Here is a 27,444-nt window from a genome sequence, read left to right on the forward strand (position 1 = left end):
GAGTTACATTTAAATAGAATATTAGAGGACAAAGCCATGCTACTTTTAATGCATTGCTTTACTTTTTATTAAAAATCATTTTAGACTTACAAGAAGATTGCAAAAATTGTAGGTTCTTATATAACCTTGGCCTACCTTCACCTAATGTCAGTATCTTGTATATCCGTAGTACAATTGCTACAACCAAGAAATTAACATTGGTACAATATTATTGACTGAACCACACATTTTTATTCAGATTTTGCCAGTTTTCCCACTAATGTCCTTTACCTGCTCAGGATTCAAACCAGATTTCTACACAGGAACTGTTATCCTGTTCCCTCAGTCTCCTCCAGTGCAGGACAGTTCCTCAGTCTTTCTTTGTATTTCACATTTAAATATGCAAATCTAAATGTAATTTTGAGTTTTCAAAAACAAATGAAATAGCATGAATGATAATATATTCCACCAATTATGCAATGATAACTGTTTAGACTGAACTTTATGCAACTTTATTGCTAAATAGTTTCTAATGTTCTTTCTGGTCTGGGAAATTTGGTGTCAATGTATGACAGATCCGGGTTCTAAAGTATGTCACTCAGTGTCCAAATTCCAGATCTGTCATCTGTGCCATTATCACCTTGGGAAGTGTTCACAATGATTCTTAGCCCCAATTTCCCCATCTGGGAAAAGGAGAACTAACACCTTCTTATACCATAATGTAAGAATTATATATCATTATTACCATATTTACTAATGATTTCATCATTGTGTTTCAGTTGAAGTGTCTCATTTTAATTTAAACATATGTCAAAAAAGATATTCTGGTAAAGGGATTATGCGAAACTTGATGGCGCATTTTATTACCCATGTTTATATTCAATTTATTACCTTTCCACTTACATTTTTTATTATATGGGATAATATATTTCCTGCAGCATTCTCAACAACTTTTCCAATAAAAACAGTCACCACTTAATGGCAAAAGGTCATACATGCCAACTTTATAATTACTAGAATAAAAAAAGTAGTTTCACATCTATCTTTCAAAGTAACACATACACTGAAATCTTCACAGCAATCCGCATGTAGAAAACCAACAGTGTCCCTGGATGCTGGGTGTTCAAGAAGTATCTGAAAGCAACTACAAACTTCTAAAACTTTTAATGGTCCATTTCTCACCATGAGTCCCTGGATCAGTTCTCCAAATTGGTGTAAGTTTGTCCCTTATCTTCCAACAGGAATCTCAGTAGTAAAAAAATAAAATAAAATAACACTTGGAGCTTAGACTGTGGGTTAGATTTCAAAGAAAAGGAAAAAAATGGTAGGATAAAGAAGTTTATTTTTAATCTTGTAAAACAACCATATAGCTTTAAAAAAAAAAAAAGCACCTAATTATGGAACATGAAGTCTGCAAAGAAAAAGCAAGAACCACCACTCCAACACAGGAAGCAAGAACCTTAGGTCTAAGTATCAACCGGAATGTGCGTATTCTCTCTTATTCATGACTCATATTGTTAGTGTTTTATTTCTTATTAATTCATTTAGATGCAGTGTTTGGAAAAAGTCACAAAGCCAGAGGGACATTGAAAATAACAGCTGGAGCCATGTATAATCCTAATTTGCAAGACAAACTCTCAGCGGATTTCAAAATTCTTGCTTTTGACCTTCAGCAAATGGTAGGAGACTGTCTTTTTTTTTTTTCAGCTGATTTAAAATTTCAAAACATAGTTTCACTAACTACTTGCCAAAAGATACATAGATCCCATTTTCTTACTTTGAGAAAATTAGTAAATAAATGTAATAAATGTATTTATTATACATGTAGTAAATAAATGTGCCCAGAATGCTTAAATATATGAGTCCTATCACCACAGAGAAGAAAACTGCCTATGATCCAATTCTAAACAGAAAAAAAAGATCAATTTGTTTAAAATGTTTTATAAAAGTTTAAATCTTAAATACACTGTTTTTTAAACTTTTTTTTAGATAGATGATGTCTTTCAATCAAGTAATCTGAAAAATGAATATAAAAACTCAAGAATTTTAAGATTTGAGTAAGTACAGCTCAAAAATTTTCTACTGTTAGAAAGAAGGCCCAGAATCACAAAATAGTGATTTTATTTTATTTTTTACTAATATTTGGTAAGTGTAAAACAGGGTGACCCACTGTCAAGAGAAAAAGGAACATTTCAAATTTTCAACATTTTTCTAAGGATTTTATGAGGAAAGTGGCATAGCATAAACTTTCATATTAGTAGCAAATAATAACGCTGGATAATTTATCTTAAGTCAACATGTTTCTCTCTCCCGAGTAAAATCTTTCAAAAACACATGGATAGGGCTGAGGTTGAATGTATGCAAATGCACACAGAGTGTTTCATTTGCTCTGAATGTGTAAAAGATGCTTATTCATCACACTCCATTTACACTGAAAGTCACAGAGAAAAGACACTTATTCACTGCTGCACTCAGAAAGCAAAGTCACTACCTATAAAATGTGAATATTCATTAATTTTACTTTTATTAATTTATCATTTACTACACATATATCATTTATTGTGTACTGACTAATGTTACTAAACATTACATGGCAAGTTGTATATACAGTTAGTAGAATAGGAATTCAGGAGAGAGAAAGACTTTAAATGATGTAGTCTGCCTTTGCTTGCCTGCTTTAGGTTGGAATGCCCACAGCTTCAGTGGGAAATTTATTGTCATCCAACAAAAGAAAGTGATTCACACTGCTTAAAATGGATTCCATTATACAAGGATATCTGATAAAAATTAGGAATCCATTCTCAACGTTGCTGTGAACATCATTGTTACTGAGGTGTTTTACTTGTTTCTTTATAATTTGTTTCTAGAAAATTATTTCTTATTCTCAACCACACCTTTATTTCTTTGACTCTCACCCACTGATCCTGATGGTAGTTCTTAAGGTTTTACAGAATAAATATATCTCTATCTTTAGATTTCAGTCTTTCAAATACCTGAAGACTGTTTCTAGCGTTACCATTTTAAATGCAGGTAGGTACTTTCTGGGGTTTTGTCTAAGAAAAGCACTCTGACCTTCTATTTTTCTTTCCCCTCTCCGTGTAGGCTTCTGCACTAGCCCTACCATATCACCTGTACACTCGCAAAAATATCCTGCTTTCTCTCTTTTGTATACTTTTTCACTGCCTAGACCTGCATTTCTTCCTTACTATATATTGCATCCATCATTACAATCCATCCTTACAAGCCATTAAGAACCAGTCCATGCATCTCCCACAGGGATGGTCACATGATACTCTTGCCCCAGTTAGGTATGTCTCAGACCTGCTCACTTAGCATCCTGTACCTACAAATAAAGTAACAACTGTCATACTATAATATAATCGTTAATGTGTCTCCTTTGTTAGACTATGAGCTCCCTCAGGGCAAAGAATATCTTTGATACCTGTATTTCCAGAACCTAGTTAATGTCTGCCTCAGAGGATGTACTTTATAAAGTCCTAGAAAGTAAATAAACCATTTCCTTGGCACCTGATGTTGATATACTGAGTACTATGTTAGGTGCCACATGTTTTATTTAGCTCTTGTCCTACAGATATAAAGATAACTATACTCTGACCAGGGCGTTAACTTTTTATTATCATAGAATTTTAATTAAAAAAAAATCTAAACTAGTTCTCTGGGAGCACAGAAGTGTTACAAATTCAAGAGCCCCTTGGGTTGGAAAGGAGAGTCATGGAAGGTTTCGTCTGATAAGCATGAGACAAGACTACTTCAGGAGAGGAGAAAAGGGAAGCTATTTCTGTTACAGAAAGGATTGTTGCATATTAATGACGTTTTCTGTCTGTCAGTGAGTGTCCAACAAGATGTTGAGACAACAGGAAGGTGTTGAATATAAGCCTAGGAGTCTGACGTTTAACCTTTTTCAAGCGGAAGCCATAAGGGACTCTAGGTCATTGGAGAAATTCAGCGAGTCTAACTGTAAAGTGAGTCTCATCTACTACCTCACATCAAGAACAACTGAGTCAGAGAGCCTTGTGACAAAGATACTTGGTAAAAGAATCTTTAAGTCCTAGTGACCAAATAGAGGAAGGAAGGTCAGGTCAAAGGCAGAGATCTCATTTAGAAAAACAATGACAAGGTATGGGAGTGCCTGGGTGGCTCAGTTGGTTAAGCAGCCAACTTCAGCTCAGGTCATGATCTCACAGTTCGTGGGTTTAAGCCTCATGTGGGGCTCTGCTGACAGCTCAGAGCCTGGAGCCTGCTTTGGATTCTGCCTCCCTTTCCCTCTGCTCCTCCCCTTCACTCCTGCTCTCTCACTCTCAAAAGTAAATAAACATTTAAAAAAAGAAGAAGAAAAGAAAAACAATGACAAGGTCAAATGAGGATTATTTAATGGGCAGAAGAAAACTCGGGGACTTGCCATTTCTTGTTGGAACAAAACTAATCCTATCAGTGGAAGTCATAATGAAAACAACAACAATAGAAAAAAAGTTTAAAAATCTCTTTTGCTCTTTCTTTCATTTCTTACTTCTTTCTCATCTATTTATTTATCTGTACTTATTCTTGATCGAATTGTATATTCATGACATCTTAGTCCCAATGGCCAACAACCCTACACCCATCTACTGTCTTCATTCCTACCTACAATACAGAGGCTTCTACCCTTGTTTTCCAGGACTTATTATCAGCAAGAGCCTCTTTTATGGGCTCAATATCAGAACTGGAAGGAGACATGTGGACTCTTAGGAAAGGTTTTTGTTTGTATGTTTGTTTGGTTTAGGTTTTGTTGTTGTTTTTTGTCTTTCTCAAAAGAGTATTTTTATAATATTTATTCAATATTCTGTGATAATAAAAACATGCATGCAAGATTTTTTTTTTGTCACTTCAAGCAATCTATTTTGGAGTATGTAGATTCAATTTCTCTTTTCCAGTTTTGTAGAGGATTGAGTGTGGATCTGTGCATTAAAGCCTTAATTCAGAGTTTTTTCAAGTATTTTAGCATTCCTTAAGGAGAGTTACCCCAGGTACTTGCCTCTCATATCAGGCTCTGCTCAGTGAAATCCATACAAAGCACAGAGTCCATTGCAGAGTTTATTAGGATAGTTTTGCTAATGGAAGTCTTCATATCCACATGTTTACAACATGCTGGATAACTTTATTTTTACTAGATGAGGAAAAATTGCTGAATATAGACTTTTATATATATAGGCCTAATGGATGATCAAAACCCCATTTATCAAACCCAGCATTTTCTTTGATATTTAATAAGTAATCTTTTATTTCTCTAGAAGGTAAAGCCACTATACTGGAAACCATAAATTATTGAGCTGAGGAATTAATTCTTTCTCTTTCTTCATAGCTACCTAGAAGACCAATGTAGTACCTAAATCTTGCTATGTATTTTATAATGATTCACAAATAATACACTGTATCAATGTAGAGATACTTTCGCCCAGTTGTACCTGAACTACGTTTAAATCAGAAGAAAAGATTTGAAAGATGCAATGCAAAAGAATTTCATGAAAATGTCTGTAAGATAAATTATAGGTCAGTTCTTTGCAAGACTGAGAAGAGAAAGAAATTCAGAAGCAGGAAAGAAAGCAACTAGCAAACATTTAGATTTACTTTAAATAATCATTTATAAAATGACATACTCAGAATAAAGCGGCAGACTCCTAATTACCTTTATAAGTTATTTTAATTTTAAATTTTTTTTTTCAACGTTTTTTATTTATTTTTGGGACAGAGAGAGACAGAGCATGAACGGGGGAGGGGCAGAGAGAGAGGGAGACACAGAATCGGAAACAGGCTCCAGGCTCCGAGCCGTCAGCCCAGAGCCCGACGCGGGGCTCGAACTCACGGACCGTGAGATCGTGACCTGGCTGAAGTCGGACGCTTAACCGACTGCGCCACCCAGGCGCCCCAAGTTATTTTAATTTTAAATTCCAGTTTATAAAACGGGCAACAGAAATAACTGAATTCTCAACTAACCATATCCCCACCAACAGTGTGGATTAAAAAATCCCTTAAAATACCTATTTTCCTTTTTATTACTGATTTCAATTAAACTCACATTATATTCACATGTATATGGTCACATTATAGCACTCAGAAAACTAAACTTAGTCATCAAGGTATCCTTCTTTCCTTTTAAAAATATCCCTCAATATTGGGGGACCTGCGGGGCCCAGTCAGTTAAGCATCCGACTTGATTTCAGCTCAGCTCATGACCTCATGGTTGGTGAGTTCAAGTCTCCCATCAGTCTCTCTGCTGTCAGCACAGAGCCTGCTTGGGATTCTCTCTTTCTCTGCCCCTCCCTCGGTTGCACATGCTCTTTCTCAAAATAAACATTTAAAAAATTGTGTTACTTAATATCAACTCCTGCTCCTCTATTCAAGTGTGTGTGTGTGTATGTGTGTGTGTGGCCACTCTGCAGGTTTGCTCTCCTCTGGGAACACTTAATGTTATTCTGCTTTGTGGAAAGTGCTTTGATTCAGAGAGCATTTAGCAGTTGATTCTTTTAATAAAGTGCTGTTTACCCTTTGTGGCGATATGCAGCTTATTTTGCCCTTTGAGCACAGACAAGTCACAAAGTTAGGAAAGGAAAGGCTTTTGTTTACTCAGCAACCCTAGAGGTTATCAATATCATTAAGAAAATAAGAGATAAGAAACATTTTGATTTATTGCACACAGGCTTTCCGTACAGTGATAGGATTTATCTGCTTTACAAAAAAACTCAGATATTCCACTGGAATAAGTACTTTGAAATGAAAACAGCCATCGCTATGTTGTTGGTGTTGTTGTTATTTCCCTAAAGGAAGAATTCTCATTTACTTTAATAAATAAAATCAATCTCACAGCAGTGATAGAGATTGGTATCATACCAATCAAATAACAGCTTTAGCTTTCTCATTAGGTAAAACACAAATGTTTATTATGTTTTTTCCTGATTTCTATATATATGTCTTGTATCTCAAGATTTACACTGAGGAAGAGAAATTTTAAAAAATACAACCGTATGTGATATATGCTAATTAACTGGAATTAAAATAAAAAGCTTAAAAACACAAAAAGATGTTTGTAAAAATAAACAAATAAAGTAGATATAGAATGTGTAACTCTTGCTCTTCTAAAGTACAAATAACTAAATAAAATGTATAATTTGCAGCTAAGAAGATACACCTTTATGTATTTTTATGCCGGGTTATGAACTAATATAGTCATTTTCCATGCAATGAAGGAAAATGCCAGACTTGTATTTTCTTTAACAAAAATGCCTTACTTCTTCACTCTCTAACTCAAATAAAATAAACACAAGTATTCAGCCAAATTTAACATGTGGGGATTACATAAACAACTCAGATGTAGGGGTGCCTGAGTGCCTCAGTCAGTTAGTTAGGCAACCAACTCTTGATTTTGGCTCAGGTCGCGATATAGGTCACGGGTTCAAGCCCCACCCATTGGTTTCTGTGCTGCCAGTCCAGAGGCTGCCAAGTATTCTTTGTCTCCCTGGTTCCCTGACCCTCCTCCAACTCATGCATGCTCACTCTTTCATTCTCTCTCTCTCTCTCTCTCTCTCTCTCTCTCTCTCAAAATAAATGAACATTTTTTTTAAAGAAACGGCTCAGATTTAATCAGAATTGAATTAAAGAATTAAACTATCTACTGTGCAATCAAGGATAAGTTTAAAATTTTGATATGAAGACCGAGAAATGTATTTTAATCCTGTCCATATTTAATACTGTCCATTTAACTATATGGGGGCAAAGGGCGGTTAAGGAGGCATAATTAGAAGAAGGAGGAGGAAGAAGTGCAGGAGGAGGAGGAGAGTAGAGGGATGGGGTGGGAAGGAAGTAGGACAGGGAGGAGAGTGTCAGAGAGAAGAGGAAGAAGGAGAGCAGCAGAAGGTGAGAGAGACTTCTCATTTATAAAATTTGGTCACTATGATTAAATTAAGTTAAACAATCTGCCTTTTAAAAATTATTTATTTAATAGAGATGAAGTGTGAAGGAAGAGAAAAATAGAAGATTCTATCTCCTGAAATTATGCAGGGAAAAATGATCTATCTGTTCCTCCCCAAACCCAACTAGCTACCTTTCCCATTTATTTGAGATAAAAATCTAGTAAAAATGCAAAATGAAAACCTGGACCTGCATCTAAGCAAATGTACTGTATTGTCTTTCCTCTCAACAAATAGTTCCTATGGTGTTGATAGTGATGGTGTTGACAGTATGGGAATGGGAACTATACAAAACCACACCTGTAAACAGAGACTCTGGACTTCATTCCTATCTCTGAGAGTAATAGGCTGTGTAACTCTGGGCAAAGTTACCTACATTAGTCCAGGCCTCAATCTCCTTGTTGCTAAAATAACAATGTTGGCCAACATTAGGTGCAAAAACAGAGTAATCTCTCTTTTCTGGAGCTTCTGTTTAAATAAACATGGAATAAAGCCTGGAAGTTGTATGCCAGTTAGGATTTTTTTTTAAATTTATTTATTTAAATTAAACTTTGTTAACATACAGTGTAGTATTGGTTTCAGGAGTAGAACCCAGTAATTCATCACTTACATATAACACCCAGTGCTCATCCCAACAAGTGCCCTTCTTAACGCCCATCACCCATTTAGCCCATCCCCCCACCCAAGACCCTCCATTTCTTTTCTGTATTTAAGTCTTTTATGGTTTGCCTCCCTCTCTGTTTTTATCTTATTTTTCCTTCCCTTCCCCTATGTTAACCTGATTTGTTTCTTAAATTCCACATGTGAGTGAAATCATATGATACTTATCTTGCTCTGACTGACTTATTTCACTTAGCATAATACACTCTAGTTTCATCCACGTTGTTGCAAATGACAAGATTTCATTCTTTTTGATTGCCGAGTAATATTCCATTGTGTATATATATCACATCTTTTTTATCCATTCATCAGCCAATGGGCATTTGGGCTCTTTCCATACTTTGGCTATTGTCTACAGTGCTGAGATAAACATTGGGGTGCCTGTGCCCCTTTGATTCAGCACTCCTGTATCCTTTGGATAAATACCTAGTAGTGCAGTTCCTGGTCATAGGGTAGTTCTATTTTTAATTTTTTGAGAAACCCCCATACTGTTTTCCAGAGTGGCTGCACCAGTTTGCATTCCCACCAACAGTGCAAAAGTGTTCTCTTTTCTCCACATTCTCACCAACATCTCTTGTTTATTGAGTTGTTGATTTTAGCCATTCTGACAGGTATGAGGTCATATCTCATTGTTGTTTTGGTTTGTATTTCTCTGATGCTCAGTGATGTTGAGCATCTTTTCATGTGTCTGTTAGCCATCTGGAAGTCTTCTTTGGAAAAGTGTCTAATCATGTCTTCTGCCCATTTCTTCACTGGATTATTTGTTTTATGGGTGTTGAGTTTGATAAGTTCTTAATAGATTTTGGATACTAACCCTTTATCTGATGTCATTTGCAAGTATCTTCTTCCATCCCACTGGTTGCCCTTGAGTTTGCTGATTGTTTTCTTCACCATGCAGAAGCTTTTTAAATTGATGAGGTCTCAATAGGTCATTTTTGCTTTATTTCCCTTGCCTCCGGGGATATGTCTAGTAAGAAGATGCTGTGGTTGAACTCAAAGAGGTTGCTGCCTATTTTCTCCTCTAGGATTTTGATGGTTTCCTGTTTCATGTTTAGGTCTTTCATCCATTTCGAATTTTTTTTGTGTATGGTGTAAGAAAGTGGTCCAGTTTCATTCTTCTGCATGTTGCCTTCCAGTTTTCCCAACACCATTTGCTGAATTGTTTTCCATCGGATACTCTTTCCTGGTTTGTAGAAGATTAGTTGGACACACATTTGTGGGTCCATTTCTGGGTTCTTTATTATGTTCCATTAACTTCTGTGTCTGTTTTTGTGCCAGTACCATACTGTCTGGATGATTACCGCTTTGTAGTACAGGCTAAAGTCTGGGATTGTGATGCCTCAGCGCTTTGGTTTTCTTTCTCAATATTACTTTTACTTCGGGGTCTTTTGTGGTTCCATAAAAATTTTAGGATTATTTGTTCTAGCTCTGTGAAGAATGCTGGTGTTATTTTGAGAGCGATGGCACTGAATGCATCAATTGTTTTGGGTAATATTGACATTTTAACAATATTTGTTCTTTCAATCCATGAGCATGGAATGTTTTCCATTTCTTTATGCCTTTTTAAAATCTCTTTCATAAGCTTCCTGTATTTTTCAGAGTACATACCTTTTACCTATTTAGTTAGGTTTATTTCTAGGTATTTTATGGTTTTTGTGGCAATTTCAAATGGGATAGATTCCTTGTTTTCTCTTTCTGCTGCTTCATTATTGTTGTATAGAAATTAAACCCATTTCTGTACAATGATTTTATGTCCTGGATTTTCTGAATTCACATATCAGTTCTAGAAGTTTTTTGGTGGAGTCTTTCTTATTTTCCACTTAGAGTATCATGTCACCCGCAAAAAGTGAAAGTTTGCCTTCTTCTTAGCCAATTTGTATAACATTTATTTATTTTTGTTGTCTAATTGCTGAGGCTAGGCCTTCCAGTACTTTGTTGAACAATAGTGGTGAGAGTGGATATCCCTGTTTCTAACTTTAGGGGGAAAGTTCTCAGCTTTTCCCCATTGAGGATGATATTAACCTGTGGGCCTTTCAAAAATGATCTTTATGATGTTGACATATGTTCCTTCTAACCCTACTTTCTTGAGGGTTTCTATTAAGAAAAGATGTTGTATTTTGTCAAATGTTTTTTTCTGGATCGATTGAAAGGATCATATGGTTCTTATCCTTTCTTTTATTAATGTGGTGTATCACATTGATTCATCTGCAAATATTGAACCAGCCCTGCAGCCCAGGAATAAATTCCACTTGATCACGGTGAATAATTCTTTGGCCAGTTAGGATTTTTAGAACTCCAATTAACAACACATGACCAGAAGCCTCTGGGTGGCTCAGTTGGTTTAGCATCCTGCTCTTGATTTTGGCTCAGGTCATCCCAGAGTTGTGATCAAGTCCCATGTGTGGCTCCACCCAAAATGTGAAGCCTGCTTAAGATTTTCTCTCTCTCTCTCTGTCTCTCTCTCTCTTTCTCTCCTTCTGCCCCTCCCCTGTTCATGCTGTTGCTGTCTCCCCAAACACACCACACACACACACACACACACACACACACACACACACACGACATAAAGTGCCATAAACAGCAAAAGCTGTTATCATCTGACATCACAAGAAAACTGGAGATTTCAGCAGAGGTTAAGTCAATGGTACAATGACAATGACATGAGCTGGAATTTGGGTGCTTTTCTTCTTTCACTATGCCATCTTTAGCTTATCAACCATAGCTTGTCTCAAGGTCCCAAGATGGTAGTGGCAGTTCTGACAATCACATGTAAATATAATAATGTTGAACAAAGAAGAGTAGTAGTCTACTATGAGCTTTTTTCCAGGTAGATATGGACAAATTTTCCAGAAGTTTCTCACCAGTGTCCCCTCAGATTCCATTCACCAAGTTTCATTCATATGGCCTTGGATAAAACTGCCATTGACATGAAGAATGGTTGGAGAAGACATCACGTTTCCTGAGAAAATGGAGAGTCATTCTCAAAAAAAATTAAGGATCAGTCAGCATGGAAAAATTAATGAAGGTGGAAGAGTAGATAAAAAGACAATGTGTGACAAAATGTATCTGTTTGAAAGACTGCAAGTGGTTCCATGTAGGGGTAAATTTGGGGACCTCTGAACTAAACAGTCACTGAGGAATCTTCTCATTTACAAGATTGGGTTACTATGATTTATGCGAAGTTAAACATTCTGACTTTTAAAAATAACTTATTTAATAGAGGTAAAGTGTGAAATTATTACATCAGAGTAAGCCACTTTATTTCCAAAATGAGAAACTAGCTACAAAGACAACAATCCCTCTGCTAAACTGTGAAACCTGAATAGTGGCACAGATATTAAGAAAGAATATTGTACCTGGAGGACATGCTGATCTACTATGATATTCAAGGAATGTTCTGATTCAATATATAGTCCTGGGGGGAAAAAAATTGCAAGCTCTACCAAGACAATGGTATGGACAGATAAAGAACATTTTTAGAGTTGAGGAAATCCTTGAAGAATCTTATTAACTTATAGATACCACAGGGTATGAGTGTAACTGCCCAAATTTCAGAACCAGCAAACATACAATGGAAAATTTGATTCTCTCTAGGCTTCCTCTTTAGGGTCCAAGTATACTCCGAGTACCCGCAGCTTTCTGAGGGGCACACAATGGAGATCAAGACTAGAGTTTGGCTCCCAAGTGGTTTTACCCCGGAAGAATACCATGAGCCAAGCAGAAGTGTAGGCAGGAGAGCAAAAGTCTCTCAAGTATCCCTGTTGGGCCAAAAATTTATTCATTTTTTTATTGTTTAAACTGTAAACAAATCACCAATTAATCAAACTTTTTAAATGGATGTTTCAGAACAGGGGGTAAATAAAAGGGAATATAATTTGGGCCATATAATTGGATTCTAATGTTATGGTCAGAAATAATGTAGGCAAAATAATCCCAACTCCTGACTATGAGACAGACTGCATTTCCCCAATAATCCCACGTGTATGAATCTTCTTTCTATCCCTAGAAATCAGGGCATATTTTGATATTTTTATATTAAGAATAGAGAAGAAAAAGTAGATATGATTCATTGCTCTAAGCTTGCTATCAGGCCTTTATAAAGTACATAGAAAACTCTGAAATTAGTGAAACTATCTTAGACTTCTCCCAACTTAGAAATCATCTGTGAAAAATTACAGATCCACACTTTTCTTTCCTTTGCACAGTAAATTAAGAGTAAATATCATGATACCATGTGATTTTGTTTAATTTGACACAGGTAACCTAGGGAAGAGCCTGGCCTGAGGATTAGGGTGCTAATGTAGAACTCAGAAACTTTAATTCCGGATATGTCTGTGTTCTTGGACAAACACTTAGTTTTCCAATCCCCTTTTCTTCCACCTGTAAATTAAGGTAATATTTCACCTAACCTACCAAGGTTTACTACACAAGTGTAATAAGGTGATAACTGTAGAGAATTTCAAAGACCCCTTACATGAATTAAATACGAATCATTTGATGAAGGCTGACTTTTTCCTCTTATATCATCTTTTGCTTTACAGAAATGGCAGCATTATAGTTATATTTGACCTTTTCTTTGCCCAGTGGGTGTCAGATGAAAATGTAAAAGAAGAACTGATTCAAGGCATTGAAGCAAAGAAATCCAGCCAACTGGTCACTTTCCATATTGATTTAAACAGCATTGATATCACAGGTATCTGTGAACATTATTTGATTTCTTTGAATCATTAAGCTATGAAATTAAAATTCTAGCTATATACCAGGGAAGCAGTGGGATCGTCCTTGACTTTAGGAACATGTCTTATTGCCTGAGGTAACACATTTACATGAGAAATGTGAAATATGGAGAAATCATATTTGAAGAAAAATACCAAAAGTGAGGAAAAGTTTGTAAAATATCAAAAAGGTTCTGAAAATATTGGCATACATAAATGTTTGTGGGTCACATCACATTCTTGGCATTTGTCAAGTTCACCCTAACTTTCCAGGAACCCTCTGATAGTAAGTAACGCTCATTACTTTCGGATAGTCATAGATGTTATTAAATTACAAAGTCACATGTCAAGCCCACTCTAATTAAGAACTTACAAGGAGAGGAAAAAACATAGAAAGCTCAATGAGTTTGATTCATCCCAGTTATTTATTAATAAAAAATAAAGCTTCATTTTTAAAATAAGTAATTTTAATTTTTTTAGTGTTTATTTATTTTTGAAACAGAGAGAGCACAAGTGGGGGAGGGGCAGAGAGAGAGGGAGACACAGATTCCCAAGCAGGCTCCAGGCTCTGAGCTGTCAGCACAGAGCCCAATGCAGAGCTTGAACCCATGACCCGCGAGATCATGACCTAAGCTGAGGTCTGACACTTAACTGATTGAGCCATCCAGGTGCCCCTAAAATAAGTAATTTTAAAATAAAAATAAATCAAAGGGGAAGAGATATAAGGCATTAAAAATAATAGTAGGACAATAATGTCTATCAACACCTAGGTTATTCTAAATTTTCCTTTCTAGTTATCCTCCATCTAATTCAGTTCAACAAACATTTACATATATCTTCATTTTGTTTGAAAACAATACTACTAATTTACCAGATCTATCCAGGTCCACCATCCCTTGCCTATAAACCTTGGAGTCAGGTAAGTTCCGGAATTTGGAAATTTTGGGACTTCAGAAAGTTAACCAGTATATAAATACCCACATCAAGTGGAATAAAGACAAAATTTAAATAGCCTAACACCAGTTGAAGCAGTTTTGCTATAGAATGAGATCAGTCAGTACAGGTTTGTCTCTAAATCAAATATATAAAAACATGCAGAAGTTTTTTGTCTTGTTTTTGATTTTGTAATACTAGATATGAAAGTTGCTTCTCCTTACAGTATTGGCTCATCAAGCATAGTTTTCTCATTCATTGAGTCTCCTCCTGTATCCTGCTGTTTAGGGAGAAGACAACTAATGCTCTTAAGAGCTTCCTCTACTGATAGCTTGGTTCCCTCTGGCGCAAAAGCTGGAGCAGGGACGTTGTGGATCTTTGATTCAGTTGAGCTAAAAACTACTACTATGAGTTAGAATAGGTGATTTATCTACAAAACATTTAACCTTTGCATTAATCTTATTACATCGTGTCTTTACTAACCCTCACTTTACAGATGAGAAGACAAAAACAGATAATTTTGATAAATAGCCTTAAATTACATAGGTATTTAGAGTTAGAAGGAAGATTCTGACCCAGCTGATCTGACCCCAATGTCTGTGCTCTTACCCATTATGCTAGTTTGTTTACAATGTTTTTTTAATGTTTATTTATTTATATTATGATAGAGAGAGAGCATGAGCAGAGGAGGGGCAGAGAGAGAGAGAGGGAGAGAGAGAGAATCCCAAGCAGGCTTCACGCTCAGCTCGGATCCCAAATCGGGGCTCTGTCTCACAACCGTGAGATCATGACCTGACCCAAAATCAAGAATCGGATGCTCAACTGACTGAGCCACCTGGGCAGCCCTGTTTACGATGGTTTTATCTTTGAACAGCATTGACCGATACTGTCTCAATAGTCATTTTCTTCTAGAAAGTTGGGTTCTTACTATCTTTAGTTGAATATGCATCAGTTTCTGAAAGTCTCTTCTGGCAAATGTTTTAACAGATATGCTGAAACTTATTTTCATGACTCCCTACAGTTGGGCTATTTATGGGTGGTTTTTAAAAATATTTATTTATTCAATAAAAGTATATATTTGAGTTATCTGAAATAAATATCATAGATGCAATAAACTATATCATCAACTCAAGAATATGCTCCACACATAGAAGCTACATTTAATTTGTTGAACTCTGTTAGCACATATTTATGAACATGATAGCAAGCTTAATTTTAGATATTTAAGTTTAATGAGTTTAATATTTACTTGTATCATGTGAATTGTTTAATTTATTACATTTAAAATTGGTTGAAATTTTTATAAATATCTGGAATTTTTATATAGTTTACAGCCAAATCAAATCATAAAAAATTAAAATATTAAATTATTTATGAAAAAATCTTATAAATCTTGTTTTGTTGTCTTCATCAATCTACCAAAAATTGTTTATGGAGCTGCTATAGATCTTGTAGGAATGAGACAATGTAAAAATGAAGAAATACTGGAATAAATAACCTAGCCAGTAGAAAAGAATATACCTCATAACATACTTATCTTAAATACAGTTTTAAATAAAAACAAATTGACCAGATGGGAGTTTTTCATAAGGAATGCTTTGGTTTCCTTTATACTGTACATAGTTGTCATTATGTTTTTAAAACTATTAAATATTTTAAAAAGAGAATAAAACAGCTAGTTTTTATCTTTTGTGTGAAAAACTTTTTATTTAAATAAGACTTGGTTCTCAGTAGATATTATTGTGTGCAAGATTATTTTGATATCTTCCATATATTTCAGTGAAAAGCTACTGATTCTAATTTTGACATGTTCTGGTGTGCAATGTTATATTAGCTGTCTTAAATATAAGTTATCCTATATAACTATGATGAATAGATATCTTTTTTTTTAATATGAAATTTATTGTCAAATTGATTTCCATACAACAGCCAGTGCTCATCCCAACAGGTGCCCTCCTCAATGCCCATCACCCACTTTCCCCTCCCTTTCACCCCCCATCAACCCTCAGTTTATTCTCAGTTTTTAAGAGTCTCTTACGGTTTGGCTCCCTCCCTTTCTTTTTTTTCCCTTCCCCTCCCCCATGGTCATTGGTTAAGTTTCTCAGGATCCACATAAGAGTGAAAACATATGGTATCTGTCTTTCTCTGTATAACTTATTTCACTTAGCTTAACACTCTCCACTTCCATCCACGTTGCTACAAAAGGCCATATTTCATTCTTTCTCATTGCCAAGTAGTATTCCATTGTATATAAGATGCTCAACGTCACTCCTCATCAGGGAAATACAAATCAAAACCACACTGAGATATGACCTCATGTCAGTCGGAGTGGCTAAAATGAACAAATCAGGAGACCATAGATGCTGGAGAAGATGTGGAGAAATAGGAACCCTCTTGCACTGTTGGTGGGAATGCAAACTGGTGCAGCCACTCTGGAAAACAGTGTGGAGGTTTCTCAAAAAATTAAAAATAGATCTAGATATCTTTCTTAAATGAGTAAAACAAAGCAAACTTTTTGCATAGGTAAATTTTATATACAGCACATACAGATTCTGGAAATTCATCAAATGTATCACAATCAAATAATAATAGAAACATCCAGCATAAGATAGGATAAAATGGGAACTCTATAGGATCAGCTGTCCTTTGAACAATATTCAAACTGCATTCACTGTTTTGTAATATATTTCTATTATAATCCCAAACTTCAAATCAACTTTGCTTTATTCCAGCATCTTTGGAGAATTTCTCTACAGTAATTCCTGCCACAACTTCAGGTAAGTACTAATGGCATTTTTTTTAAATGTAATTTGGGGGTGTCTAGGTGGCTCAGTTGGTTAAGCATTGGACTTCAGCTCAGGTCATGATCTCAAAGTCTGTGAGTTTGAGCCCCACATTGAGCTCTGTGCTGACAGAACAGAGCCTGCTTGGAATTCTCTCTTTCTTTGCCCTTCTCATGCTCTTTCTCTCAAAAATAAATAAACAAACAAACAAAATTATATACACATACACACACACACATATATATATACACACACACACATATATATATATACACACATATATGCATATATTGGTGGTCATCAAGCTCCATGACATTAGAAAAGGTTATTTTTAATAGCCCTTTCTAAGACGTTTATTCTTCATATTAAGAAGTGTACATTTGGTTAAAAACAATATAGTTCATAATATTGCAGAGTTCATAATACCTAGTTACACATACCAAGGGCATGCATCTTTAATTTCAATGTTCCTTTCATATTTTAAACTCTATTTACATATGGTGTATGTATGAGTGTACGTATGTATGTGTGAGAGTGTTTGTGTGTGTATGTATGTGTAGCATTCTAAAATGTGGCTCTAATCTTACAGGCTTGGAGATGAATCCCTAACATTTATAAGATCACTAGGAATAAAGAAAACAGCATTTAAAAGAGAAACAAATGATGACTTTCAGAATATATTGCATTCTTGAGAAAGGAAAATCCAAAGCTTATTGTTACCTTTGCTCTGTTCCAGCATTTTCTTACTCCATCTTTCTAACTATAATTGATTACTACTGCTCATAAAATTCAGAACTTCACTTTGTCTCACCAAGATCATACCACTATCAAAAGAGTTTGCTTTGAGAAATTGTTAATAATTCTAAAATTAACCTAGCTGATCTTATAATGTAAAATTATTATGTTGTAGAAAAATTATTTAAATCGAATTCAGGAGATTTAAACATCAATCCTGGCTCTGCCAATTACCAGAACCACTGGACACATCTCTTTACCTCTCTGAAAATCTACTGCCCATAAATTGCAGATAATAAAATTGTTCCGAATATTTCAAAGTCATCCCAAATATCAAATTTATACATAAATGATTTTTAAAGTATAAATTGTTATAGAAACTATAAATATATTACTTTCAGCATTATCTATTATCATGACCATTTTTATAATATTTGAAAGATCTACATTTTTTAAGTGTCTTCTTGGGCCAGGTAGTATATTTTACCAGCATTGCCTCATTTATTCCTCAGAATGATCCTTTAGAGAAGTAATATTTTTTTTCCACTTAAAAAGAAATAAATAATAAGCAATGTGCCCAGAGTCACATAGCTACTAAGTGTCAAACTGAGGAATTAAAAGCAATTCCTTTGGACCTCAAAGCCCATGGTCTAAGCATATCTCAAGCTTCTGCTTCACATAACATCAGATTAACCTAGAAAATTTAAGTTTAATATCATTAAGATATTAATGAATCCTTGTGTTTGGTTATTGATCATTGAATAACATCTTCTCTATTTAGAAAATAAAAGATGACTTAAAATCTAAATACTTCTGCTCTACAATTCTAAAAACCAATGAAAACATAAAAGACTTATTCTTGGATCCAGATACAAATGACATTTTCTTAAGTTAATAGATAATCATAATTCACAGTAACTTTAAAAACTCTCAGGTTAAATATTAAACACAGAGAATACACAATAAATTGTTAATAATCAGTTTAAAAAGGTAATAATTATCTTAACACCATTTCTTTTTATAGGCAGGCTAACAACCGGCCGTCCTCTGGCAACTCCAGGTCAGTTTAAGTAATTTTATTTATACCTTTTTAAAAAGTTTTTACTTGTTTTATTTTAGGCTCTTGAGAATTCTCTGCTAACACAGCAGTTAATGTTACTCTTATTTTATGAATAATAAAATTGCAGCATAAAAGTGTGCAGCTTTAGCCTAAGATTTCACCAAAAGTGAGCAATAATTTAAGGCTTATGCTTGGATTATCTGACCTCACGCTAGTCCTCCATTAGAACTCTGGTTATTATCTGACACTAAGAATGCCACCAATAGGATCAAAATGCTTTCTAGAGGGATGTAGGTTTCATCAGATGTGAGGGATTTTTCTTCTTTGATTATTCTGTCTCCATACAAAGTAGAAATCCTAGCTCTCTCAACACAATCCAGGTTGCCAAACCAACACCAAAATAACCTTAGGTTCATTCATTCAACACGTTTTCAGTAAGTGGCTACCTTGTGCTAACTCTGAATATGTACCTTTGATGTGCCCATTTCTCTGCATTCCTAGTAATTGTCTACTGTGTCTATTTGACAACTAAAGTGCCTTCTCAGGTCCCAACTTAATCTTCATGTTGAATGGCCTGGGTGTGTCCCTTACCTTTCAGATAAACTCCAAAAAGGAAATATTGTACATATCTTCAGCTCCTAAGGTAATACTGTCATTTTTATGTCATTAGAATTCATATCAAATGTTATATACATGCAAAGAAAGAATATTTGTAAAACTATAAATGCCCTTTTGAGTAAGACTTAATAATTCTTGAGTAAACTGGTTGACATGATGTTTGAAAAGCAAAGCAATACATGAATCATTAATCAAAATCCTTTATGAACCAATCCATCACACCTCAAAATCCACAGAGATTGTTTACAGTAGGAAAAGGCTGCCTGGAGTTGTATTTAGGTGTGAACCCATAGAGCAATACAGCTTACTAAAATATAAAGTTGTTCTTTATCACATATTGCTTACTAAAATATAAAGTTGTTCTTTATCACACAATCTCTTTTCCAATGTGGAAGACTATTTACAGCATTTAAAACAACCTTACAATACACTTTCAAACAAATGCTTTTAGGATTGATAATGGTTAATTCCTTTAGCCTAAAAATAAGCTGAAAAAGTAAATTTAGTATATTTTGAGAAATATCTTTCTTTGTATTTTTTTTTTAAATTTTTAACATTTACTCATTTTTGAGAGAGAGAGAGCATGAGCAGGTGAGTGGCAAAGAGAGAAAAAAGGGAGACACAAAACTCAAAGTAGTCTCCAGGTTCCTAGCTGTCAGCACAGAGCCCAACGAGGGGCCCGAACCCACAAACTGCAAGATCATGACCTGAGCCGAAGTTGGACACCCAACCGACTGAGCCACCCAGGCACCCCTCAGAAATATCTTTCTAAAACTCTGAAAGTCAGCAATAAATAACCAAATTTGTGCCAGTTTTCTATTTGCCGATTGGTTTACTGAGTGATTCCTATAAACCATAGTATGAGGACATCTTAAGTGTTTAAAATGTCTTAAAAGAAATGTGTGGAAAAAAATCCATGTTAGAGCAAGAAAGCCTTGGACTTAATGTAAGTGTTTCTCCCCTCCTATCTTGAGGACAAACTTGTCAAAAATACAAGAAGAGGCTGAACTCCGTGATCAGTTTTCTCCGTCCAGAGGAGATGGTGAACGGGGGACAAAGATCATGGGAGTGATACTTCCCTCATACCCTTCTTTCCTGGGAAGTGAAGCAAAAATCTCCTTTCCCACATGTAAGCTACAGGGATGGGATCAATATACATTTAGTCCTATCTTTCACACTTTAGGCACTGGATATTTAAAATGAAGACCAAAAAAAAAACAGCATACAATCATTGAAAAGGCATAGCCAAGTCCACCATTAACTAATTGCATCAATCACTATATGTGGTGTTCAACAAGCTACCTAGTCTTTATTTTTTAATTTTAGACTAACATACATATCTGAAAGAACAATCATGAGAATTAAAAGAGAGATAAGACTGATAACACTGCACTGTCTCAATTCATGACTGATGCAAAGTTAGATTCCTTCTCCCTTTCCCCTTCTGAGTTAAACAGAAAAAAAAAAAAAAAAAACAGTTGCGATACTTTTTTTAGAAATATTTCAAAAACTAAACTGAGGTTAAAACAAGATGATTGTACCTGGTAATGTTCATTTAATCTGATATTTTATTTGACTAAAAGAACTCCATTTCCAAAGCTTTATAATTATTGGAAACTGTATCGAATTACTTTAATCAATCCTCAAAGAATCATACTAAGGTAAGGAAGTGGGAACATCTTATATTCCCTTTTTTACTGGATCCATGAGTCCCCAGTCATCCTTTCCATTTGTGCCTCTCATACAGCGAGATGCTATCGATTTATAGAGGGAACGAGGCAATTAAACTTGAAAACCACAGTTTCCAAGCAGTAATTTATTATGAATATGCCTTTCAGGGATGTTAAGTTTATTCTCATCTTTATGTGCCTGGAAGACAGAGTTTGAGAAAAATCAACAAATGCATGCATCATATACCTGGCATTAGTGCTATTATAAATTCTGCCAAAGAGAATTTTTGTATGATAGCGGGTACAAAGTCCATGAGGATTATGTCCTATTGTTCAACTGCCTTTGTTGCCAATTACTGTAAAGTTTTATTAACCCATTTGGAACACTGGAGGAGGGAGATGGGAACCGGGATTGAATTCCACTGATTGATTTCTTGGCTGCTACAGCCAAGAGGGGCTGTTCTGGGCGATTGTTCAAATGCTTGAAGGATTTCTAGAATATAGCTTGTTCTAGTCTTTTGTTGCTTACTACGTAGGCAATGATTGCAGAAAAACAAAAGTTTCACTATTTTGGACTTTCTCAGTTTCATACAAAATGCAATCTTGCTCCAATACTACTATGTGGAGGGGATTGGGGATTGGAAGAAAAGAATTGGCTGATTTAGTAAAGAACATGAAATTGGGTCAAGAGAAGCTAAGGTAGAATTACACTCTTCAGTTGAATTGCCCAAGGACTAAGACACAGGGACTTTATCCAACGCCAAATGGAACTTTAAGTATTTTTCTTTCTCTGCATTTGAGAGAACAGCATGTATATTGCTAAGCACACTCCTAAAACATCCCTTTGCATATGACACCAGAACTGTTAAAGTATTTTTCCACTGTAGTTTCATTTGGATTGACCAGCCATGGTCTTGCTAAAAAGATGAAATTAGTTATATCGAAGTTGATAAGAATTTCTGTAAGGGGATATCTATTTTGCCAATACAGTGTAGAGAAATAAACTTAGTCTCTAAAGGCAGGCATACATGGATTCAGACTCCACTTTCACTGCTAAGTATGTTATAAGGGCCTTGGGCTGAACTTGTCTCAAACAGCTTTGTCCACCAAGAATTATTATCTCCATTTAAGTAACAGGAAAAATAAAAATCCAAGATTTCCAAAACATGATTTAAAAATTATTATCTTGTAGGTAACACTCCTTGTAATTGATTTCAAAAACAAAATAAATGGATTTCTGTCTTCTTATCCTCTACCTGCCTAGTACAGCGCCTGCACAAAGTAAGCACAGGAGATTCCTCACCACAAATCACTGAAAATTGTTGTGGCTTTGGATCATTCTGTAGTTATCACATTCAGTTTATACTGAATCCTTCATGGTACAAATATAAATGGACAATTAAAACTTTCCATTTGCAGAATCCTAAATAATACTAATTAGTAGGTAGGTTCTTACAAAATGCCAAAAGAAAAATAGTATGCCAATGATAAAATACCATATAGATATGAAAATGCATGCACACCTTTTTTGCCCACTCAAGATAACAGTAATTAATATTCAGGTAATTTGTTCTAGTAAACAGAGCCAATTATTATTCTCTCTGTGCACATTTCTTTAAATATAGTTATTTAACTCCTTTCCTAGAAATTCCCTATTGAGAAGTACAGTACAGACTTCTTAAAAGAGAAATACCAGAGCAAAAAATTGTGGAATGAAATGGCAAACAAAGTAGTACACAAATTGAAGAACTCTAGTTTTAAGAATGGAAGGTCATTTTTAAAAACTGGCTAATTTCTGTGAAAGTTAATGTAGTGAATCGTTTTGTTGGAAATTATCATCATATATGTGTATACAAGGAGATGAAAGGAAGACAGAACACAAGGTAAAAATACAATCTGATAAAATCTCCAAATGTTCCATCCTTATGTAACAATTATATTTATATTTTCTGTATCAGTTTTGATATGAACTTCTCTTTCTTCATGGACCAAGGCAGCTGAAAGGTTCTTGTGAAACAGAGTCTGGGAAAATAGAGTACAACCCAAACTAGAGTACCTAATATTTCCACCTTCAAATCAAAATACTTCAAATTAGAATCATTTTCTAATCCCCCCAGGGGTTCCTCTTATAATTACTATGGTGACTAATGACCATGAATAATTCAATGGGCCACTCCAAAAGTGTCCTTTTTTCCACCTCTCCAGTCAGGAGCACATCTAGTCACCAAAATTCATCTATTCCACTTGTAAAATAGCAATTGTACTCTCCTCTACCAGGGCAAAGTTCCTACCCTTATCCACTAGTAGGAGCTCGTCAGAGTTCCAATCCTTAACCACTTTCACCTTGACCATAAAAACAGCTTCTTAGTTGGCCTCCTTACTCTACTTGATTTTCCACTTGTTCCACTTGGTCATTAAGGGTTGCCTTAATGACACATGGACTGACTATACCACACATATGCAAAAAAATTCAGAAAAAATATTTCCGTCATTTAACAAAAATTAAAGAAAAGTCTTTTAGACTTGACACCAAACTCCCTTCCTGCCATGGCCTTCACAAATATCGAGATAAGTTTAGACTTACCTGTGTTCCATATATTGATGTGTTTTGTCACATCACCATGTATGCATTCCATATATCCCTCTTCCTGGTACATTTCTAAGCATCCTTTAAAACCTAGTTTATATGAAGATGTTTTCAGTTTCTGACTCAAAAGGAAAATAATTGCGTAACCCTTGGTGCTCCCATTGCACTTTTTTATACCTCTTTAAAAAAAAAATTAATGAACTAGTTTTTCACTAAAGTCCAAGCTTCATGAGAATAGAGGCTATGTCTTAGTCATCCTTTTATCTCCATTCCTTAAAAATTTTTGACCTAAATAAACAATAAATACTTGTGTAGTGAATAAATGATCATTAATAAGATCAAAAGATCCCAATTGTTATCACTTGCAAGTGTGGCTTTGATGCTCAATCTATAGAGTTCAGTAAGCCACAGACAGACATGTGAATCATCATGAAGTTCCCATGAGAAGCATTAGGACAGACAAAATTATACATCTTCTTAGCTCTATTCCTCAATTGTTCCTTTAAATGCTAAATACTTAGAATTCTATTAACTACTGTTAAAATTATATATTGATTTCCTAGAATAATGCTTTTTTGTTATTTAGCAAGCATTTATGGAATACTATCAATGCTATGCCTTTCTTAGATTAGGGATTCAATGACTAAGTTCTCTTATGTAAGTATCCCATATATATCAACAGTTGTAATATGTTTTTGGGCTTATTCAATACCACGTTTACCATTTTTTTATTCCCTTAAATGGGGGTGCTCTGTCCTTTACAATGGCTGTGATCTTTATCGTGTCCTGTTTTAGATGTTAGGTGATCAATCCATGAATTTCCCACTGGTTTATATTCATTTTAATTAGAGCCAATTACAAAAGTCTAATTTAGTTGAATATATCCCCAGCAATACTGTCCATAAATGTCCCAAAGTAGGTATTACCTTAGTAGATTAATTGACACATGCACTTTCATTTTCCCAATTAATTTTGTGGAACACAAGGAGAAACTTCAGAATCAAATATATTTTTAAAACCCAGCAGATGGCAGTGCAGTGCAGAATATTCCATTTTTAAGAATCGCACTTAATTTTTCCAAGTTAATTTCTAGAAGTAAAATGTGTTTCTTGATCCACGCCTGCATGTAGGCATATGGAAGAGGAGCAGGTGAAGCACAAGACAGGCTGAGGAGAGCAAATGGATCAGATTCTGGTCAGAAAATGGCATAGAATTCTTCAGGGCAATGTTTGTATCTTTCCCGCTAAGAATCTCTGACTCAAGAAGCAAAGAAATACTGAATGGAAATAGCGATTGGGTTTATTCACTGCTCAATGTAGCCATGCACTGGGAATTTTAAGTGTTTTATTCTACTCTAAAATGGCCATCACCAACAAATTTTGTTCTGCAGAATGTAAACGTTACTTCAGCCCCCATATTTTCAAAATAATAAGTTTATAAGTAAATGAAGTGGTTACTGGATACTGCAGATAATGTGAAAAACATTCCAACAAATTGCCCCGCAGAACACGTATAAACAATCGTAGGAGGTGTAATCATTAGGAGCTAAATGTCCAAACTATAGTATTAATTTATCAAGGTTAAAATCAAGAAATTAAACATTCATATTCAACATCTATGAAGGAATATATATCTTCTTTTCCAAATTTAAAATTCTAAACTTCTTTTACAAATGACTAATTAATTAAATGAAATGAATATTTACTTTGGAAATTGAAATACATGCTCTGAGTAAAGACCTAAATGACAAAAAATACGTAATAAATATCCAAACGTTGTACATATGGTTGGCAATTAAATGTACTATGCAAGAAATTTACAAATTCAATCTTTTTTTTCTAAAGGAAATGTCTCAATAGAATGCCTTCCTGGTTCTAGTCCTTGTGCTGATGCTGTAAAGTGCATAGCAAATGATTTATTTTGTGATGGAGAAATTAACTGTCCAGATGGCTCTGATGAAGACAATGACACTTGTGGTAAGTAATGTCCCCCACATTTTCTCACCCCACTGCTTTTTCATTCTCCCTCACTGTGTACACACAAACACATATCCCTCAGATACCAGAAACTACTGGAGAAAGAGATATTCCAGTACACATGATTATAATTTAATACAAAATCTAAAAAAATAATTATATTAATATTTTTCTAATCTATTTTATGCAATATTAGACACTGATTAAGTGGAATTCTATTTGATGTTTATGGAAACAATGCTGTGATTAATGTCTGTCATAAATGAGGGAAGAGAATGTCATTGTTTCTCATCCTTTAATAAACTACTCCAAACTATTATGAATTTGAATGCACTTTCATGTTTTTTTAGCATTACACCATAATATCAATCTTTTTTGTGTGTGTGATTTCAATGGCTTCTAACTCAGTAATTGCTGCTCCTTAATTTTGATTGTTGCTTTTATTTGATCTTTGACATGGAGACAAGTAACAAAAAATGTACTTGAGTTGTAGTTCTATGAATAATAGAAACAGTTATGAATAAGATCTTGTCTTATGAATAAAACATCCATGTTTTATTTGTAAACTTCGGCATCTGTTTTAAGTGTTAATATTATTATTATTATTATTATTATTATTATACACTTAAGTAGTACTTACTATATGCCAAGCATGACTCTAAGTGATTTAAACATATTTACTTTTTGACTTATTTCATATGATAGTTGTGCAGCATACATATGAAAGATTATCACATAACTACAAATATAGATTGATAAGCAAGGTGAAGAATTATATGAACACTTCTAATTTATAATTTTTTCTTAAACAAACAGAAAGCATGAATTGAACACATCTTTGGTGTGGTTTATAATCAGTCTTAAAATTGACCATGAGCACAATTAGTTCCTGAAATGTACAAAGGTTGTAGTTACAACTTTCTACACTTGCTCTTCTTTTATTTGTTGCATTTTGTGCTTCTTGTATGACATTAATTGAAGATGAGTGCTCCAAAAACAAGCAAAGCTTAAAAAGTTACCTATCCACTCTGTACTCACTTTAAAAGACAGGCAGTTGGCCTGTTTTCCAGGAGCGACTCAAAAAAAGGCAACTTGACTAAAGAGGCTTCTACTAAGCAATCCCAATTCAAATGTTCTTTGATAAAATTCAAACCTTCAAAGTTTAACTACATACTTTGAAGTGCACTCAGAGCATATTGGAAGAAAGTGCAGGCTACAGAATATTTTTTAATCTATTTTATATAACTAAGTTACTCAAAGAAGAAGAAAGCAACATTCTTTTTTTGCTATGGTTTCCAGGCAGTTTCCAAAAGCTTTTCAGGGAGAATATGATACAAGTGTGCCATCATGAGGTAACAAAGGTGATGTTTCTTAATATTTCGAAAAGAATAATGAATGCCAAAGTTAGACACATAGCTTTAAGCCTATATAATGATAATTGATAAACTTAAGTAGAGGGAAATATGTAAGATGAGTTCAATAATCAGAAAATGTACTACGCCTATTAATATTTGGTCTTCAATGTCATGGAATTAATAACGTTCATGGTAAAGTAATGTCAGTGCATCTCCAAAAATAACCGTGGAAGTATCATGTTAGTGTAACAATTTGTCCTAAAATAAGTTACAGGTCATGAATTCTTTTTCCAAGTCACTATAAATTAATGGCATGAGCCTTGGCATTAGAACTGAATTAATTCTTTAAATTGGCCTTAAGTACATATCAGACTGCATTTTTAGTTTTCAACGTCATGGAGGTTTTGTGTTA

At 34.7% G+C, this 27,444-nt stretch overlaps 1 protein-coding gene across 1 annotated transcript in view; it reads left to right on the forward strand.

Annotated features, from left to right (window-relative positions):
- Nucleotides 1-27,444, forward strand: part of TMPRSS15 (transmembrane serine protease 15) — a 121,189-nt gene that overhangs the window by 1,297 nt on the left and 92,448 nt on the right. The window contains exons 2-7 of the mRNA XM_019467770.2: nucleotides 1,528-1,658; nucleotides 1,969-2,036; nucleotides 13,142-13,293; nucleotides 16,981-17,025; nucleotides 18,791-18,826; nucleotides 25,546-25,677. Coding sequence (XP_019323315.2) covers nucleotides 1,528-1,658; nucleotides 1,969-2,036; nucleotides 13,142-13,293; nucleotides 16,981-17,025; nucleotides 18,791-18,826; nucleotides 25,546-25,677 — 564 coding nt within the window. The remainder of the gene's footprint in view (nucleotides 1-1,527; nucleotides 1,659-1,968; nucleotides 2,037-13,141; nucleotides 13,294-16,980; nucleotides 17,026-18,790; nucleotides 18,827-25,545; nucleotides 25,678-27,444) is intronic.

This window comes from Panthera pardus, unplaced genomic scaffold (genome assembly GCF_024362965.1).
Source record: "Panthera pardus isolate Hobbes unplaced genomic scaffold, ASM2436296v1 HiC_scaffold_16, whole genome shotgun sequence".
Lineage (NCBI taxonomy): Eukaryota > Metazoa > Chordata > Mammalia > Carnivora > Felidae > Panthera > Panthera pardus.